The sequence below is a fragment of the Canariomyces notabilis genome, assembly GCF_033297395.1.
Source record: "Canariomyces notabilis strain CBS 508.74 unplaced genomic scaffold N656scaffold_2, whole genome shotgun sequence".
NCBI classification, from domain to species: Eukaryota; Fungi; Ascomycota; class Sordariomycetes; order Sordariales; family Chaetomiaceae; genus Canariomyces; species Canariomyces notabilis.
Window position 1 is genome coordinate 1903749 of NW_027041824.1, and position 15765 is coordinate 1919513.

The following is a 15765-nucleotide window of genomic DNA, read 5'->3' on the forward strand; positions in this document are numbered from 1 at the left end:
CCCTTGAACCCTGTCCTCTCAAGAAACCCAAGACTCTTTTAGAGTCCCTTTTGCCTTAGTCAATGCCGAGAGACTAAAATTTGCTCTGTTCGAAAATCCGCACGGCGACGACTTACTCATTTCACAGTTCAAAGTCAAACCTCACAATGGACATCGGTACAGAACAGCAGCAGGGCGATGCTCTCTCAGAGGGCCGGCGCATCTACCTGGGCAACCTGCTCTATGCGGTCACTCCCAGCAACATTGAAGATTTGCTGCGAGAGTCCGGATATGGCGACTCATTGGAGAAGCTGCATATCTCAGTCGACCCCGTGAGTGGAAGGAACCCCGGCTACTGCTTCGTTGAGTTCACGACGCGCGAAGCGGCCGACCGGGCACTGGAATCGCTGCCCGGCAAGCTTCTCTTCAACCGCCCCATCAAGGTCGGGCCGTGCCATCCCAAGACGCCTCATCAGTCTCGCTGGCGCGGCAGTCGTGGCGCTGAGTATACCCCGACCTTCCAGCGTTGGGGTGACTGGAAAGGGAGCCCCGAGAACGCCGGTCGGCGCGGTCAGCCGCGGGAAGAACAGGGCCCGTATGCGGCAGTCCAGCATATAGAAGAGAGGAGCAGTCGCCCACGGTCAGGCATCAACACGACACAGCTTTACATTGGCGGCCTGGATATCATGATCAACCAGGAGCACCATGACACCGAGATGCAAAGGCTGCTAGAGGGTTTCGAATAGTATGTGAATCTGCCGTTTTCCCGTACCCGATTTCAAGTTTCGGCCAGCTGGACTTACACGTCGCCCCCTTTAGCGTCGCCATTGGCAAGCGGATCACTCCGCCAGCGGCAACAAGGTCTCTACCAGGTCGCCACCATTATTGTTTCGTCGATTTCAGCTCAGCCGAAGAAGCCGAGAGAGCGATCAAGGCCTTGGATAGTAGGCCGTTCAAAGGAAGCCCCTTGCGCGTTCGTCACAGCACAAAAAGGATGCCCGACTTGGACTGGAAGAAAGTAACCGGCGGCCCTCGCGACTCCAGTCAGCCTGCCATGGGCGGGCAGCAGGGCCGGCAGGATGACCCGGACAGGAGGGAGCGCAGCGAGAGGCAGAGGGCCATCATGACGGCCAGCAGCTGGCGGACTGGTCCCAATGCCAACTGAGACTGCATAGTAATGCTATGGGAGACCAGCCTATATTTGAATCGGCTTTCGGCGGCAATGGCGCTACTATACTACCCGTAGTAACCGTCCGACAGGAGACTACTCGAAATACATACATTAGGAGCATCGCTCTTCGCAAATGCAACCAACCAATCTAGGCGGGACTGAACACTGCAGTCTCTCTCAGAAGATGGGGTTGCCACCCGGAAGCTCCTTAAGCCCTGTTGAGACACCAACGTCAGCATGCACTCCTCACACACCACAACTTCCAAGCTCACTTACATCCATCAAAGTTCTCATTGACCATGTTGCGCACGGTGCACTTGTTCTGCTCCGAAATGCTCTGGGTCCTGAGCATGGGCGCCGAGACGTACGTGTGGGCGTCCATGGCCTTCTGGAGGGCGTTGTCCTTCCAGCCAAAGACGTAGTCGGCGTGGTTGCCGAAGCCCTTGCTGTCGCCGTTGGACCAGACGAAGGGCTGGCTGCCGTCCTCGGGCCAGTCCTCCTTGCGGTTGAACTGGGACGTGTCCCACACCGTCTCGAGCAGGATCTGGGGGATCTTGACCGGGTGCGTCGACGGGCACTTGCCGCCGGACTCGAAGGTGCCCGTCTCCGGGTAGGCCACGTGGTCGCGGTGGTTGGGCGAGTCGAGGTTGACGCCGTCCCAGCACGTCGGGAAGCGGTGGTTGGCCATGATGCCCAGCTTGCACGGCGTCTTGGGGAACCCGACCGTCTCGGGCGAGCGGCTGGCCTGGTTCTCCATGCACGTGTAGGTCAGCTGGCGGAAGTCGCGCGCCTGCTCGCGGTCCTTGTACGACGCCTCGCCGACGAGCATGCGGAATCCGGGCTTGAAGGCCGTGACTGACGACCGCTGGGCTGTGTCAAAGAGGGCGTCGGACATGTAGTAGACGACCTTGGTTCGTGTCAATTGGACAGATTCAAAGATCCTGCGATGCCTTCATGCTCACCATGCCGCCCTTGGTCCCCTCCATGCCTGCCTGGGCCAGCTGTGGCACTCGCTTAAAGGTTCCATTCCTAGCACGGAAAAAGAGGACAGCGGTCCAGTAGTTGGACAAGTCTTCGGTGAACTGGCATGTGGTGCACGTCGACAGCTTCACAAGATCATGGGAGGGGAAGTCCATTGATACATTGAATGAATTCTAGAACTGGTCAGCCTCTTACATGCTTTCACTCTGGAGCATCTTGTACATACTCCTCCAATGATTTGGTGGAGATGGGGCGACGGGTTCTGCCCAGGGGTAACCAGGGGGTCCAGACGCTGGATGGTCAGCTGAGAGCAGCCGAACCGAAGCAGCGCGTGGGTGGGCGCAACAAGCCCAAAGACAGCGGCGGCCGAATTCCACTTCATCGTTTCACTCGGTAGTCGGTATGGTAAGGGTGACGACGGTGGTGGAGAGGAAACCGAAAGAGGACAAAGAGGACAAAAAGGGGAAGACGGGGCGAGATGTATGGCGCCGTCTTATGAGACCCGGCCTCTGGTAATCACCAGTTGCCGGGTGCTGGATAAGCTTTTGATTGAGCCAAGGACCAGGCATATATAAACATATGAATACATCCATGATGGGAGTGGCAACTGACAATTATAGCACGTTTCCGGGAACCGAACCGATAACAGTTTAATCACACTTCATCTCGCCGCGTGGCGATTACCCAACGGCTCAAGCCTTCATCGATGCTGTCGATTAGCGCCGTCCACATGGCTAGCCGGAGAGAAGGGCGGGGATTCAACCGGGAGTAGAGTCTGGCCACTTGGAGCGATCCCGGTTCGATCTTGGTCCGCCCAGCAAGGGGCAAATGGAAAACGTATGGAATGGCAGCTGCTTCTGCCGATATTAGCTCTGGACGAATGAAGGTCACGGCCAACTTTTGCTGGAACTTTTAATCAAAAGGAAAACATCCGGTTTGATACGGTTGGTCCCGCCTAATGTCAGTGTATAAACGGGTTGTGGGACATCATCAAGATTCGGAGTCGGTATATTCGGCTTTGATATAGGCCACTCATTGATATACCACGCGTCGCTCACCTCAGGTGTCTGCCTGGTGGTCAACTTCAGCTGAGTTCACGCTGAATTCTATTGCCTTGCCGTCACATCCGCAAGTTGAGCACGCCCAGAATGAAGCTCGCAAGTTCTTTCGGGCTCATTGCCCTTTGTTTCACCATGGTGCTCTGCCAGGAGTTTCCTGAATGCACCAAAGAACTCCTCAGGACCGACGACTGCGCCGATGTGATCAATCCGGCTGCCTGCTACAACCAGTTTCGGTGGAATACTCGTACCTTGCAGTGTATCGATGGAGCCAACGACTCAGAGAGACGGAGAAAGGTACGAATTGTGGAGAGAAATTCATGCCTTGAAAATCCCCAGCAGATGATTTGATGGAATATGGGTGACTGACAGTTCGCATAGGCTTGCAAGTGCTGCAGCTGCGTAGGAACTGTCATGTGCAACTGGGTGAGGCAGAACCGCTACTGCAACTAAAAGGGGAGGTCGGGAAGGTGGTACGGGCCTACCTTGGGCAGTGAACTCTTGGAGGCTTTGCTGGAGAGAAGTGGCGAATGCATCAGGAAGGAGAGAGAAAAGCACCCGACGCCCCCCAAGTCTCAAGAGTTATTTGGGCGCATGCTGTCACTCTCATCTGATCTCCAGACTCCACGTTACGATTGTCGAGACCCCATGACCTCACATAGGGTTATCGAGAACTTAGTGAAGTGTATCGCATGTGTAGGCAGCAAGTCATTACATCCAGTCTAGGGCACAAGAGCTTTGTTTTTGGAACTGGTACCTTCTCGGCGTCAGTTACAAACCCTAGTCGCGGGTCACTGCATGCTGGGGGTGAATTTCTGAAAGTCTTCCAGTTAATTTTGCCTTCCTAGTTCCCAAACCTACCTCATACTCGCAGTAAGGCCGAGCATTAGGTAGGTAGAACGCGGGCATTCCAGTTGCTACTTTCCTCATCAAGAGGGAATTTCTCCTCAAAACAACACAGCTGACAGCTCCAACCTCGAACTTCAGGCCCACCAACTCGTGTCCCTCCCCGACGAGATGGCAGCAGAAACAAAACAGCAGTTCTTAGAAGAGCTGCATGCTGATCTTACACGGAAGTACCGGACCCACGCTTCCACGGTAGAAAGGATCTGGCGATCCTTTGACCAGAATCAACGAGCACGATGCATGAAAGCTGGCGCGGCTGATGGGGCGGTGTTGAGGCACTCGAGGGATCCATCCTTGGGAAGCGTTTGCAAAATCATTCCAGAGTGGAATCTGCGCGACATTACGGATCCCAACTCTGACTTGCTCTTGGAAATGCTGAAGCACCGCGCCACAACCTCCCTCGTTGAGCAATACAAGAACGGCCCAAATGGTGGGCCTGGAGATCATGGTGTTATCATGGAGATGATGCTCACAAGGAATCTTCGTCATGTCGAGGCTTTTCCGAATTGTTACACCGTTTTCCATTCCGATGAGCGCTACGGAGACTCGCTCAGAATCCTCAAAAACCACGCCGAGGTGCTTATTGGTCTCTCACCAATCATAAATGCAGGCCTCTGCGTTCCTCAATCCGCCGGGGAGCTCATCTTGGACCGACAAGTGACTCTGATACAGGTCCTCAACATCATCATCGAGGACATCTTGGAGTTGGGTGCCGAAAGTAGGGCTCGGAAGACAACGTCAGCCGGTTTGCCCGACAAGGAACTAGCCCAGCTTAGCATCCAACCTCGGCCTACATCGCTTGCTCTTCCGGACTTGGTCGCCAGCGCCGCCGACCGAAAGGCGTCACTTGATGAATACCTACAGCTGCTTTCGACCGAGCCCGTCGTGCTCGCTCATAACGTCAATATCTGTTTCTTTAGTCGGCCAGAACTTGTGCCGGACAAAAAAGGGCGCATATTGCCAGTTCACACCGATCGATACATCAGTGGTGCTGTTTTCGAAGCCCTCCACAGCGCAGTCAAGGCTGCTGCGATCTGGATTTACCTTAACCGCCTCCTCGATCTCCTCGAGCGCTCTGTCTCGGATAAAGTTTACCGACCCATGCTCCTTCAAGAGATATCCAATATCTGTCACATGGAATACGGACGGGCTCAAGCCCTCTTTCAGCGTCATTTTCAGACGGGTATGGGTGCCAAGTGGTTCAAGCGGCTCTCCAACCTGCATGACAAGGCCGGCAATGCGCGTGTCTCCATCAAAGAGCACATCAGGGGCTCTAAACCCGAAGTCCAGCTACAGCTCATGCTGAATCTCTGCCAACCGACAACCAGTGCCTCCATGGCCGCGAATTATCTCAGGGATCTGGCCAAACGGCATGAACTGCACCCCACGGAGCTAGAAGAACCCCAGGGGAGGGAGTTTGACGCCCTCTGTGACATGGCTGCCGTCGTTGGGTTCTTTCAAGATCTCTCCTCCACCATTAAGATGCCCTCGCCTTCACGCAAGAAGAATCAGACGTTCCTCTCTAAATCGCAAGAACTGGAGGCCGAGCTAAACCGTATCAAAGATGAGGTTGATCTCCGGGACTGTGTTGTTCCCATCGACAATCTTCTGGAGCCGGGAGTGGCTGAAGGCGCATTGAAACTTCTTGATCAGTTCATCATCGAGAAGACGGGTACAAAGCTGGGGTTTCTGTATCAAGACCTGGTTGAGGACTGCTTCTCTGATCTCAAGAGTCAGTACCAGGAAGCGAAAGCCAAATCGGAACAGGAGACAAACGAGCAGAAGCAAGACCAAACAGTTGGCTGGATACCCTTCCCAGAATCGGCTACGCAGCTGGTTGAGAAAAGAGTCGAACAGCGAAGGTTCTGCAGAAGGAGAAGGCCCGCCCGTCACATTCGTCCGTGTACGAGATTGCGCCGTCCACCTTGTCCACTCCTGCTGAAGAGCCCGTTTTGCCCTTGCAAACCTTCAAAGTCCGTCCATCGACCGTCCAAGTCTTTTCAGTACTGTTCGCAAAGTCCGAATCCCGCGGCGCAGTGAGCTGGGCAGCGTTCCAGGCTGCCATGGCCGAGCTGGGGTTCTCGGTCGTGCCCAAGTTTGGTTCTGTTTACACGTTCCTGCCCCCTGAGAGGATGGCAGCGAATAAGTCGTTCACAGTGCACCGCCCGCACAAGTCCCAAATCGAAGGGTACTTGATTCCTATCTTTGCCCGTCGGCTGAAGAGATTGTACGGATGGGGTGACAAGACGTTTGAGGTTGCTTGAGCTGGACACGTCGCCCGGTTTGCTTGGGACACTGTTATATTATGAGATATCAACTGCTGGTAGCTCCACAAAATGATCTTCGGGGTGTCATTGTCGAGCATGGTGTATTATTCTCGTCAGGATCTGCGCAGACCACTAGTAACTCGGCAGACAGATCAAGCAGAACATATGAAACCTACCTCCTACACTGACTGACCTTTGGGCGTGGGAATTCACCACTTGCAGTTAACTCTACGTGTCAGATCATGACTACCTGTGTACCACAGTGACACCAAAGCGGTGTATCAGGGCCGGCGAACCTCTACAACCAGTGTTTGTTCAGCTCCACCATCCACGGTATCCCCTGAGAGGTCGTCAGCCTGAGAGGGGACCCGTTGACTCATTTTCCCATCTTGCACTAGCATGATACTTTTCATTCCGTCCAGCTACGTCGTCAACCTCCTCTCCAAACCGATTAATGGGCCTGGCAAACTCTGAAAACCTCACACCGCACGACGCACATTCCGTTGCTACCGGCCTAGGTCCCGTCCTCCTCGGCGCTTTGACAAAGGCACTATGAGTCACGCCTCTCCTCTCCTGGCTCAAACTCGGAGTCTGAGGATGCCCGTCCACACTCGTGTTTCCCCCCCTGCCTGCCAACATGAAGTTTTTATTGGCAGTCCCCCTTCCCAAGTTCTCATCCCCCCTTTCCAAGTTCGCACTCCCCCTTTGGAACCCGGTTTTAGTCCCAGACCACATCTCAGCTTCCAGATCCTCAAGCTCAGGCTCTTCATATATCGTCTCCAGCCCCCCAAATCCCTGCATCCCTCCCGGTTCCTTCCCAAACCTCGTCTTGCGATTCTGCGCCAGCGCCGTGGCGGCAGCAGTGGCAAGGAAGGGATGATGTTCCAAATAGTTCCGCCACGTGTTGCCGCACAGCGAGCACCGCATCCACCACCTTTCCAACCGTGCCTGGATTAAGTTGTACCCGCCCAGCAGCGCGACGGGCCGCAGCCGGTGGTTGAGCAGCTCGGTGTTGCGGTGCGCGCGGTGTCCGCAGTGCAGGTTGCAGGGGGTGCCTTCGGGGATCAAGTGCAGCTGTGGCTGGAGGCTGATCCCAGGGTTTGGGACTATGGTAGTGGTGGCGGCCTGCATGTGGTACCATTGCCGGGCTGAGCCGGCGTTGGGGCAGCGGTGCTCCCAGTATCGGGGGATTACTTCGGGGTCGGGGTGCTCGGGGGCTGATTCGAGCGGGTTCAGGGGGTTGTCGGGGCCTGGGAGGTGGGTTTGATGATAGCTGGTGAATCTGCGGAATGGGGGTGCTATGGGACGGGTTTGCGGGTTGTTGGGTGGGAATCTTGGATTCCGTGTAATGGAGGGGTGGTGCCCGGGCATTAAGGGGTCCATGTTCGAGTCAACGTGGTTCGACTGGGTGATGATGAATGACGAATTACGAGCTTGCTTATATGAAGTTTGGCGTATTCAGACTTCATCAAGTACTTCAAGTCTCTGGGGAGACAGCTGGTATATGTAGAATACTTAGGTACAGTCAACTCGGTTCCTGTCCAGTGTCCACAATGTAAGGTGATGTACCTCAGCCTGTCAGCGTACTGCCTTGCGGTCTATATCCCTCAACATTGATAGACGAGGAAGGTCATCTAATAATTGGTGCCTTTGTGAGCCAGGTTGTTGTGGTGGGCTGAGGGATGTTATCTGACCACCTCCCTGATAGTTTACTAGAGTACCACGTATATGCTGAGAGAGCTTGTTGACAACTACACAAACTTCTAGAGCAAGCCTCAGTCGCCATTATGTCACTTTCAAGCCTTGTGCAGTCATCCGGTATATACTAGCAACTCAGTCTGGGCTCCTAATCAAGTCCCCCTTATAGCAAGTGGTTCCAGTCTCGACTGCGACAGATCGGCTGCGGCAAGAGCAGGTTATAGCTTAGATCTAAGTCATGACTCTTAATTCAAAAACTGACACTATAATGAATAATCTAAAGAACGAGCCATTAGCCAGCTGGCAATCTTGCTAAAGCTCGGTACCTTAGGTAGGGGGTTCAGATAGGATCAAGTTCCATTGTCAAGGACTGGCAAAGGAATTGCGTGTTGGCCTTCAGTAATACCAGGTTTCCTTATAAAGCGCAGCAACATATCCCCTGCCCTCTCCTATTGTTTCTAGCACCAGACCTCCGCGGTGCCCCGGCCGGCGCATGAACCTGCCGAGGTCGCGGTTCCTGCATCTGTTGTCCAGCCTGCGTCTGCTGTTGATGCGCTGCCGCCTGCTGGTCAGCTATACGCTGGTTTCTGATCTGCATCGCTATCTCTTCTGCGGGGCCAAGTCAGTACTGGATGTTGACTTGGGCGATGAAAGGATATAAACTCGCCGGCATCTGGGGGGTTTGCTGGTGCTATCGTAGCCGCAACCAGGGGTGTCACATCAGGATCGTCCAACATCTCCTCGGTTGGAAGAATTATGTCATAGCCGCCTGGCAATGACTCCACCACATGGAAGTCGTCGACAAGGGGTTTGCTGAAGTTACCATTCTGGTAGTATCTCATCCGAACAGTCCCAGCAGTGACGCTCTCCAACCCTCCAACACACTCAAAGACTTGAGGGTCTCCGTGAAAGTCCCTGCTTTGGAAACCAAGCGCCAGGACGGTGTCGTACGCAACCAAGGGTCCAAGCTGGTTTCCAGAATCAAGCAACGCGAGTGCCTTCTTGTACCTGTCACGGTTCTCACTCTCCAAGAAAAGAGCAATGTCGGATCTCTGTACATGTTTATGTGTTTGTTAGCGTCCCAGAGCAAAAGGTAGACTTTGATAGAACATTAGGGGTCAAGCGTACCCTTGGCGGACGAGCATTGCTCTGGCTGGATTCGGGACGCCTGAGATTGAGAGGCACGGAGCGTAAAAACCCATATGTGGTTCCGTCGTTGTTTGGGGTCAGATGCTCGAGGGTACTGTGCCTGCTATCATATCTGACGGCTGGTATTCGATGTGCGCGGCTGTGGATGGGGCACACATCATTATGATCATATACTGCCTGATGGTTGCTCGGTGTCGAATGCAGATAGCGGAGGGAGGCAATCCGCTCATCCTCGTAGGCCGGGTCTGGGGCGTCACGGACGGGGATAAGATGTGCTGTATTAGCGCGTGAGCTGACCGTGGAGTGTCCATGCCTCCTTCTACTGTCTTCGCCTCGCACTCCGTATCGAGCATGTCCCAGATTCTCCAGCGTGGGACGACAACTTGAAGAGGACGGTGACAGATATGAGATTGGCTCCTGGAATCTGATTCTGCCGCTGTTAACTGCCTCGTTCCGTCGAGATTGCCAGTAAGCTGGAGAGATAGGCTCAGGTTTGCGATGAGGATGATAAGTTTGGTCCAAGTAGGCCGGCCATCCCCGCCGCTGCTCGTTGTCCCTTTCTTGCTCTGAGATTCTTGTTGGGGTTGGAGTGAGTTTAGCCTCTTGTTGTGACTCGCCGTCTTGGTGCCAGTCTTCGCGATACCTCTCAACCCTGCGGGCTCCAGGGAGAGAACTTGAATGATAGTAGTAGTCTTCCTCCATGTCTCGTGCTCTCTGCTCTATCCGTGAGTAATAAGTTCCGAGAAATGTCAGATTTCTAACTGTCGAAGTATTCCTCAAGACGATGGAAGTGGAAAGAGGAAATAGGAAACTGTTAAATAGGAAGACCAGCTTCAAGTTATGCCCAGTCATGTTTAGTGATTAGTCTGATACGTGGCAGAGTTTGCGAACTCCCATGCCCCAGATATGACTACGACTTGGTTTGTTGATGTTCGTGTATGCTCATGACTAAGACGTATGGTACCTAACAGCTGGAAATGCGAAATGTGACACAGTTCCGGACTGGAAGCTGGAAGGAAGCTTGAAGGCAGCCAAACTTGTCGTTCGGCCATGTTTGCTACGACTTGAAGTTACTCCACACTGGGGACACGTCCCGTCTGGTCCAATACGTGTACATGTAGTCGTACTCCAGCTCTTAGTAAGTATACCTGATGGTATTGTACCAGGTTGGTCTTACCTTTCTTACATGTAGAAGTAAGGTACCTTAGGCACGGAGGTACTACTAGTAAAGTTTATACAGTCCTTCTCCATACAACAAATAACACAGTGAGGCAACGGCACTTGCCATCTGCCTGAGCACCGTGCACAACAATCGGGTGAGTCGTTCTTGCCTGGCCACTGGCATTCCGACTGGCGTGTTCTGCCGACTGGGCCGAGTCGTGATACGCCATAGATTCCGACGTAACACAAGTTGAGGACCATAGAGCTTCGATGCTGCAGCTAAAGACAGAACAAACAAATATCAATCCCTGTCTGTCCCTAACCAAGACACGACACAACAAGTAACACAAGGGCGGTCTCCATGTGCTACCGAGGCTTTCACCGGGGCTCAATCAGGCTCAGGCTCACATGTAAAGCAGGCCAAGTTCATAGTTCTCACTCTTCAAGCACATTCTCCTCAACAAACTCTGTACAGACTTATCAAGAAATAAAGGTATATAAACAAAGAAGAAGAAAAAATAACACCTCACCGCAACAAGAGCCATGGGACAGGAGGGAGCCGTCCATGTTGGCGACTTCACTGAAACCTCACACCGCTCAGAGGGCTACGACCGACTGGGCCAGCTAATGGGCCACTTGCCCGAGGTGTCAGCGTTCCGCCGCTTTGGAGCACTCTCCGCCGAGGACTTGCTGTACCGGCAAGCCGAGCTTGTCCAGCTTGAGACCAGTTTGCGAATGTACCAGAAGGATGACAAGGAGTCAGACCATCAAGACCGAAAGCGCTACGCCCTCAACTGGTACAAACTGCAGCGGTCAGTGAGTGACGACGCCCCGGAGGGAAACTACGGCATTCAGTGGGAGACAATGCTGGTAATCAGGGAGAAGTTGAAGGACTACTGTACGCTCATCCCTTCTTTCCCCGTCTGTCTTCTTCTTGGCTGACCAGGAGCCATTGCTGTTTGTATGTGGTTCAGACGAGGCTTTGCTCCGCCACCGCCAGATCCTTGATCTCCGCCGTCCACTTCCAGGCCAAATCAAGGCTTTGGACGAGTGGATGCACCGGCCATCGATGGGAAATGTGTATCTTGAGGGCTTGGACCGTAAAATCTGGAGCGAACCGGACCTGGACGATATGGTCAGCCTGGTCCCTATGTCTCCTGAGGACAACTTCACCACCGATTTCACTGTCAAGCTAGTCCACAAGTACAACAGGCTGCTAGGCAGGCACATACATGTATTTCAATCCCCCCATCAACTTGTGGCCTCCTCTCGTGCTAACAACAGGGTAAAAAAACAGCGAGAGGAAACAAAGGACTTCCTCCACAACACGATTCGCTACCGGGATGAAGGAGTTTTTCGGGTGCTCAAGATCCTATCCACCCTGGTAGCCTCTCTCCTCCCGGTAGCCAGCATTGCGGTTCTGTATGCCATACAGAACATGCCGGCACGCATCGGTGCTGTTGCCGCCTTTACCGCGCTCTTCTCCTTTTCCCTGAGCGTCATCACCTCGGCAAGCACAAAGGACATTTTCAGCGCTACCGCAGCGTGGGTCATGCCCCTTCTTTATCATATCTGAACAAACTGGAGAGCACTAGCAGTAACTGAGATCTGGTCACTTGTTTTAGCTTTGCTGCCGTGCTTGTCGTTTTTGTTGGAACCAGTACAGAGGGTGCCGGTGCTGCCCTTGAGGCGGCGGCCCCTGAACCGTGACTTGGTGGATCTGTAAAATGCTGCGAGTTGTTTCACAGCAAGATGGCCATCGTAGGGCTGCCCAGTGTGTCTGTTGACTCCGAGTTTCCAGTACCCTGTCGTTCGTGAAAAGAAAGAGAGAGCTGTGTCTCCAGGGGGTTACTGAAGGGTATGGAGTTGCTCACTGCCCTTCCACTTCACAATCCCCTGATTTGGTCGATGTCAGGATGGATAGTAGTGAGGTTAGGTACACATCTAGTCCAAATGATGCCCAAAAATAGTACTGTATATGTCCACAAGTCTGTAGGCACTCGGGTTGCCTCGCTGGTATGGGGTAGAACCATCAACCGCGCTCGCACTCGTATTCGCGTATTCGTATTCGCGCATCAACATCAGGGAGACAGAACTACCTATGTACTTACCAAGTTACTTATACCCATGGCCAACACTGTTATAATCAAGAAGCCATAGACAGACTCAATCTTCCCTAGGGAGCAGCGTGTTTTCCATAACCCTCACTCCCCGGTTCCTGCAGCAATGCCATCCTCCGATCGCCCTCGCGCCCCTTTTGCTGTCACAGTGCATCCGTTTCCGTCTCCAACACCACACTCTTGCGCATACGAAAGGGGCCCATCCTCAGCTCGCAACGCCCTGGTATTCATCGGCGGGCTCACCAGTGGGCCGCATTCCACCGACCTCGACTTCCTGGCGGACATGCTGGAACATGGTTCTCCGGCACTGAGCTACTCTCTGTGGGAATTCCGGATGCGCAGCTCTTATTCGGGGTTCGGGTACTCAAGCCTCGCAAACGACGTCGAAGACATGGCGGCTCTGGTCCAGTATCTTCGCGGTATTGGCAAGGAGAAGATTGTCCTCATGGGTGCTTCGACGGGTGCGTGTATCTCTGCTCCTCCGTTCCTGATGACTTTGCCGGATCTGACGTCGAGTGGCAGGCTGCCAGGACTGTCTCGAGTACACGGACAGCGACAAGCACCAGACTCCTCCGGTGGATGGCTATATTCTGCAGAGCCCGGTATCTGACCGTGAAGCTGCCTTCTTGTTCATGGCCCCTGATGCACTGGAACGCAGCATTCAGATTGCAGAGGGAATGATCGAGCGTGGTCAGCAGGATCATCCAATGCCAAAGACATTTCTTCCACCGATCTTCAGCACACCTGTCACTGCTTACAGGTGGCATTCCCTCGCAGCCAAGGGGTGAGTGGCTCTCATGTCGTGTGATGCAGGTGGTTATACCGTCTCTGGCTCCAGTCATCTAACGGGCAGTACAGGGGAGACGACGATTACTTCTCGTCTGACCTCCCTGACTCCAGGATTGCCACAGTATTTGGCAGGATCGACAAGCCGGTGCTTTTTGTGCCTGCCGGCAGTGACGAGATGGTGCCGGCGTCGGTGGACAGGCATGAGCTGCTGGCCCGATGGATTTCGTTTTGCCGGAAGGGACTTGCTAGCGATTTGTCTGGATTCATTCCGGGTGCCGACCATGTTGTGTCAGAGTCCGAGGCCCAGAAACGGCTAGCAAAGAGGGTGAAGGGATTTTTGGAATCGATTTAGCGCATGCCTGCCATAGTGACCTCAAAACCCAAGACTATTCTAGCCGTCAATAAATAGGAAGATATACCTTGAACCGGGAAACTGTGGATCTGGAAGCTCCATTCCGCTCCAAATACCGACCAGTCGGTAATAGGGGGCCGCGCTTGCGGGGAAAGTCCACACCAGCGGGGCCGGCATTCCCGGCAATGACAGCATCGCGGAGTTTGGAGCGGCCCGGCTTCGGAGATTCAGTCCACCCATGAACCCCGCAAGAAGTAGTCGTAGAGAGCCGACGTTTCCCTCTCCTTACCCCCCATGTCTCCAATATTCCCCTTTTCTCGCGACACCTTGCATCTATTTTCCATCAGCGTTGGCCCTGACCATGTCGGCGCCAATCAAGATTGCGGTCCTTGACGACTACCAGGGGATATCCGAGCCCAAGTTCAAGGCATTGGACCCGGCCAAATACGAAGTCACCTTCTTCAAAGACACACTTCTGCCTTACAATCACCCGGGCACGCCGCAAGATGTCAAGGACCAACTCGTCTCGCGCCTCCAACCGTTCACAGTGATATGTAACGCAACCCCAACCCCGACACCCTTGGCATGACAGCTTCCACGTAAATACTAGTACTAGGCACTAACACTCCCTTTCTGCAGCCACGATGCGTGAGCGGACCCCGTTTCCTCGGGACCTCATCTCGCGGCTGCCGAATCTCAAACTCCTGCTGACAACCGGCAACCGGAACCTTGCGCTAGACCTGGAGGCGTTCCGGGAGCGGGGAATTCCCGTAGCCGGGGCGGTGGACCGGGCGCATGCCGGGTCAGTCGGGTCCGTCAGCACGGTGGAGCATTGCGTGGCTCTGATCCTGGGCGCGGCGCGCAACACGGCGCAGGACGATCTCTCGGTGAAAACGGGCGGCTGGCAGACGGTGCCTGCCGTCACGCTGCGCGGCAAGGTCTTCGGCACCGTCGGGCTCGGCCGCCTGGGCGTCGCCGTCGCCACCATCATGCACCAGGCGTTTGGCATGCGCGTCGTCGCCTGGAGCTCGAGTCTCACCCAGCAGGCGGCCGACGACAAGGCCAGGGAAGCCGGGTTGCCGGTTGAGGACCAGAGTGGCGAGAAGACTTTCAAGGTTGTGAGCAAGGAGGAATTGTTCAGCACGGCGGATGTGGTGAGCGTGCATCTGGTCTTGTCGGACCGGTCGAGGGGCGGGATTGCGAAGGCGGATCTGATGAGGATGAAGAAGGGGGCCATCTTTGTGAACACCTCGCGAGGCCCATTGGTGGTGGAGGAGAATCTGTTGGAAGTGCTGGAGCAGGGGAGGATCAGGGCGGCGGCGCTGGATGTGTTTGATCTGGAGCCACTGCCCTTGGATAGCAGGTGGAGGACCACGAAATGGGGCCAGGACGGCCGGAGCCGGGTGCTTCTCACGCCGCATATGGGCTATGTGGAGGAGGCGACACTGGATGCCTGGTACGAGCAGCAGGTTGAAAATCTCCTGAGATGGGAGAAAGGGGAGCCCCTGGTCCAGAGCCTGTACTGAGTCACGGGGAGAGACTGGATAAAGGCCATCAGGGGCAAACATGCTAGGATGCACCTTCCCGTTACCCTGTCTTGGATGTGTTGGACAGGGCAAACACTGCCAGAGGGCTTCACTGTTCAAGAACCTCTAAACTTTTCAGACAAGAGTGATCTAAGATCTAGAACAGTTTAGGTTTTATATGTCAATCCTCGGATTCAAGCTCTTGAAGGGGCCTCCGATACCTGGTATAATAGGCTTTAGCCTTGCATATCGCAGCTATTCGGCTAGGGAACAGTTTGCAGCCCGCGCCTGGAATTTGGAAATCATGTCGCATGGGAGTCTTCTTTATTTCCCTGTGCCATTTAATAACCGGCAGCGACTAACGCGCCTTCGCTTTGAGCCCAGATGAGCTCATGAGCCTGATATAAGGTAAGCTGCTAACATTTAGGGGCGAGCCGTTGCTTTGGGTCTGCAGTTATAACCAGGATAACTGGCAGTGGACGTGAGTGACGCGATGGGCCATAAACCCAGTCCATTTCAACCCATGACTGCAAAGGAGGAAAGAGGCCCTTACCATCCAGTTTTAGCCCGGGGACAGGCTCCCTTGGATACACGCAAGTCGCGTAGTC

At 54.3% G+C, this 15765-nt stretch overlaps 8 protein-coding genes across 8 annotated transcripts; 6 read left to right on the plus strand and 2 right to left on the minus strand.

Moving 5' to 3' along the window:
• N656DRAFT_264163 (RNA-binding domain-containing protein) lies at positions 1-1281 on the plus strand. Its single transcript, XM_064809048.1, has 2 exons — positions 1-724; positions 799-1281. The coding sequence occupies exons 1-2, from the start codon at positions 147-149 to the stop codon at positions 1142-1144; spliced, it is 924 nt and encodes a 307-aa protein (XP_064674218.1). The 5' UTR covers positions 1-146; the 3' UTR covers positions 1145-1281.
• Positions 1162-2655, minus strand: N656DRAFT_745880 (uncharacterized protein). Its single transcript, XM_064812915.1, has 4 exons — positions 2358-2655; positions 2113-2304; positions 1427-2057; positions 1162-1365 (listed from the first exon to the last, which is right to left on the minus strand). Exons 1-4 carry the CDS (start codon positions 2511-2513, stop codon positions 1328-1330), a joined length of 1017 nt encoding a protein of 338 aa, XP_064674219.1. The 5' UTR covers positions 2514-2655; the 3' UTR covers positions 1162-1327.
• A 520-nt stretch (positions 2656-3175) lies between these two features.
• N656DRAFT_724211 (uncharacterized protein) lies at positions 3176-3977 on the plus strand. Its single transcript, XM_064812532.1, has 2 exons — positions 3176-3486; positions 3571-3977. Exons 1-2 carry the CDS (start codon positions 3280-3282, stop codon positions 3640-3642), a joined length of 279 nt encoding a protein of 92 aa, XP_064674220.1. The 5' UTR covers positions 3176-3279; the 3' UTR covers positions 3643-3977.
• Positions 3978-4206: 229 nt separating this feature from the next.
• Positions 4207-6359, plus strand: N656DRAFT_745884 (uncharacterized protein; the record flags this gene model as incomplete). Its single annotated transcript, XM_064812916.1, is given in 2 exon segments — positions 4207-5943; positions 5958-6359. The coding sequence occupies 2 exon segments, from the start codon at positions 4207-4209 to the stop codon at positions 6357-6359; spliced, it is 2139 nt and encodes a 712-aa protein (XP_064674221.1).
• Positions 6360-6713: 354 nt separating this feature from the next.
• N656DRAFT_765568 (uncharacterized protein) lies at positions 6714-7745 on the minus strand (the record flags this gene model as incomplete). Its single annotated transcript, XM_064813414.1, has 1 exon — positions 6714-7745. The coding sequence occupies one exon, from the start codon at positions 7743-7745 to the stop codon at positions 6714-6716; it is 1032 nt and encodes a 343-aa protein (XP_064674222.1).
• A 3228-nt stretch (positions 7746-10973) lies between these two features.
• On the plus strand, positions 10974-12035 carry N656DRAFT_724216 (uncharacterized protein; the record flags this gene model as incomplete). The annotated part of the gene is made up of 4 exons (XM_064812533.1): positions 10974-11268; positions 11345-11604; positions 11668-11915; positions 11996-12035. Coding segments are annotated over exons 1-4 (819 nt in total), but the record flags the coding sequence as incomplete, so codon positions are not given.
• A 561-nt stretch (positions 12036-12596) lies between these two features.
• On the plus strand, positions 12597-13631 carry N656DRAFT_700531 (DUF1749-domain-containing protein; the record flags this gene model as incomplete). Its single annotated transcript, XM_064810873.1, has 3 exons — positions 12597-12951; positions 13013-13274; positions 13349-13631. 3 exons carry the CDS (start codon positions 12597-12599, stop codon positions 13629-13631), a joined length of 900 nt encoding a protein of 299 aa, XP_064674224.1.
• Positions 13632-13992: 361 nt separating this feature from the next.
• Positions 13993-15157, plus strand: N656DRAFT_794934 (uncharacterized protein; the record flags this gene model as incomplete). The annotated part of the gene is made up of 2 exons (XM_064817360.1): positions 13993-14185; positions 14271-15157. 2 exons carry the CDS (start codon positions 13993-13995, stop codon positions 15155-15157), a joined length of 1080 nt encoding a protein of 359 aa, XP_064674225.1.
• Between the last annotated feature and the right edge of the window lie 608 nt (positions 15158-15765).

Excerpts from the sequence above, each read along its gene's own strand:
- N656DRAFT_264163 (XM_064809048.1), top strand. The coding sequence starts at position 147 with ATGGACATCGGTACAGAACAGCAGCAGGGCGATGCTCTCTCAGAGGGC. Across the intron at positions 725-798 it reads CTGCTAGAGGGTTTCGAATA|CGTCGCCATTGGCAAGCGGA; the intron begins GTATGTGAATCT and ends CGCCCCCTTTAG.
- N656DRAFT_745880 (XM_064812915.1), bottom strand. The coding sequence starts at position 2,513 with ATGAAGTGGAATTCGGCCGCCGCTGTCTTTGGGCTTGTTGCGCCCACC. Across the intron at positions 2,058-2,112 it reads AGGGGACCAAGGGCGGCATG|GTCGTCTACTACATGTCCGA; the intron begins GTGAGCATGAAG and ends ACACGAACCAAG. Across the intron at positions 1,366-1,426 it reads CAATGAGAACTTTGATGGAT|GGCTTAAGGAGCTTCCGGGT; the intron begins GTAAGTGAGCTT and ends GTGTCTCAACAG.
- N656DRAFT_724211 (XM_064812532.1), top strand. The coding sequence starts at position 3,280 with ATGAAGCTCGCAAGTTCTTTCGGGCTCATTGCCCTTTGTTTCACCATG. Across the intron at positions 3,487-3,570 it reads ACTCAGAGAGACGGAGAAAG|GCTTGCAAGTGCTGCAGCTG; the intron begins GTACGAATTGTG and ends CAGTTCGCATAG.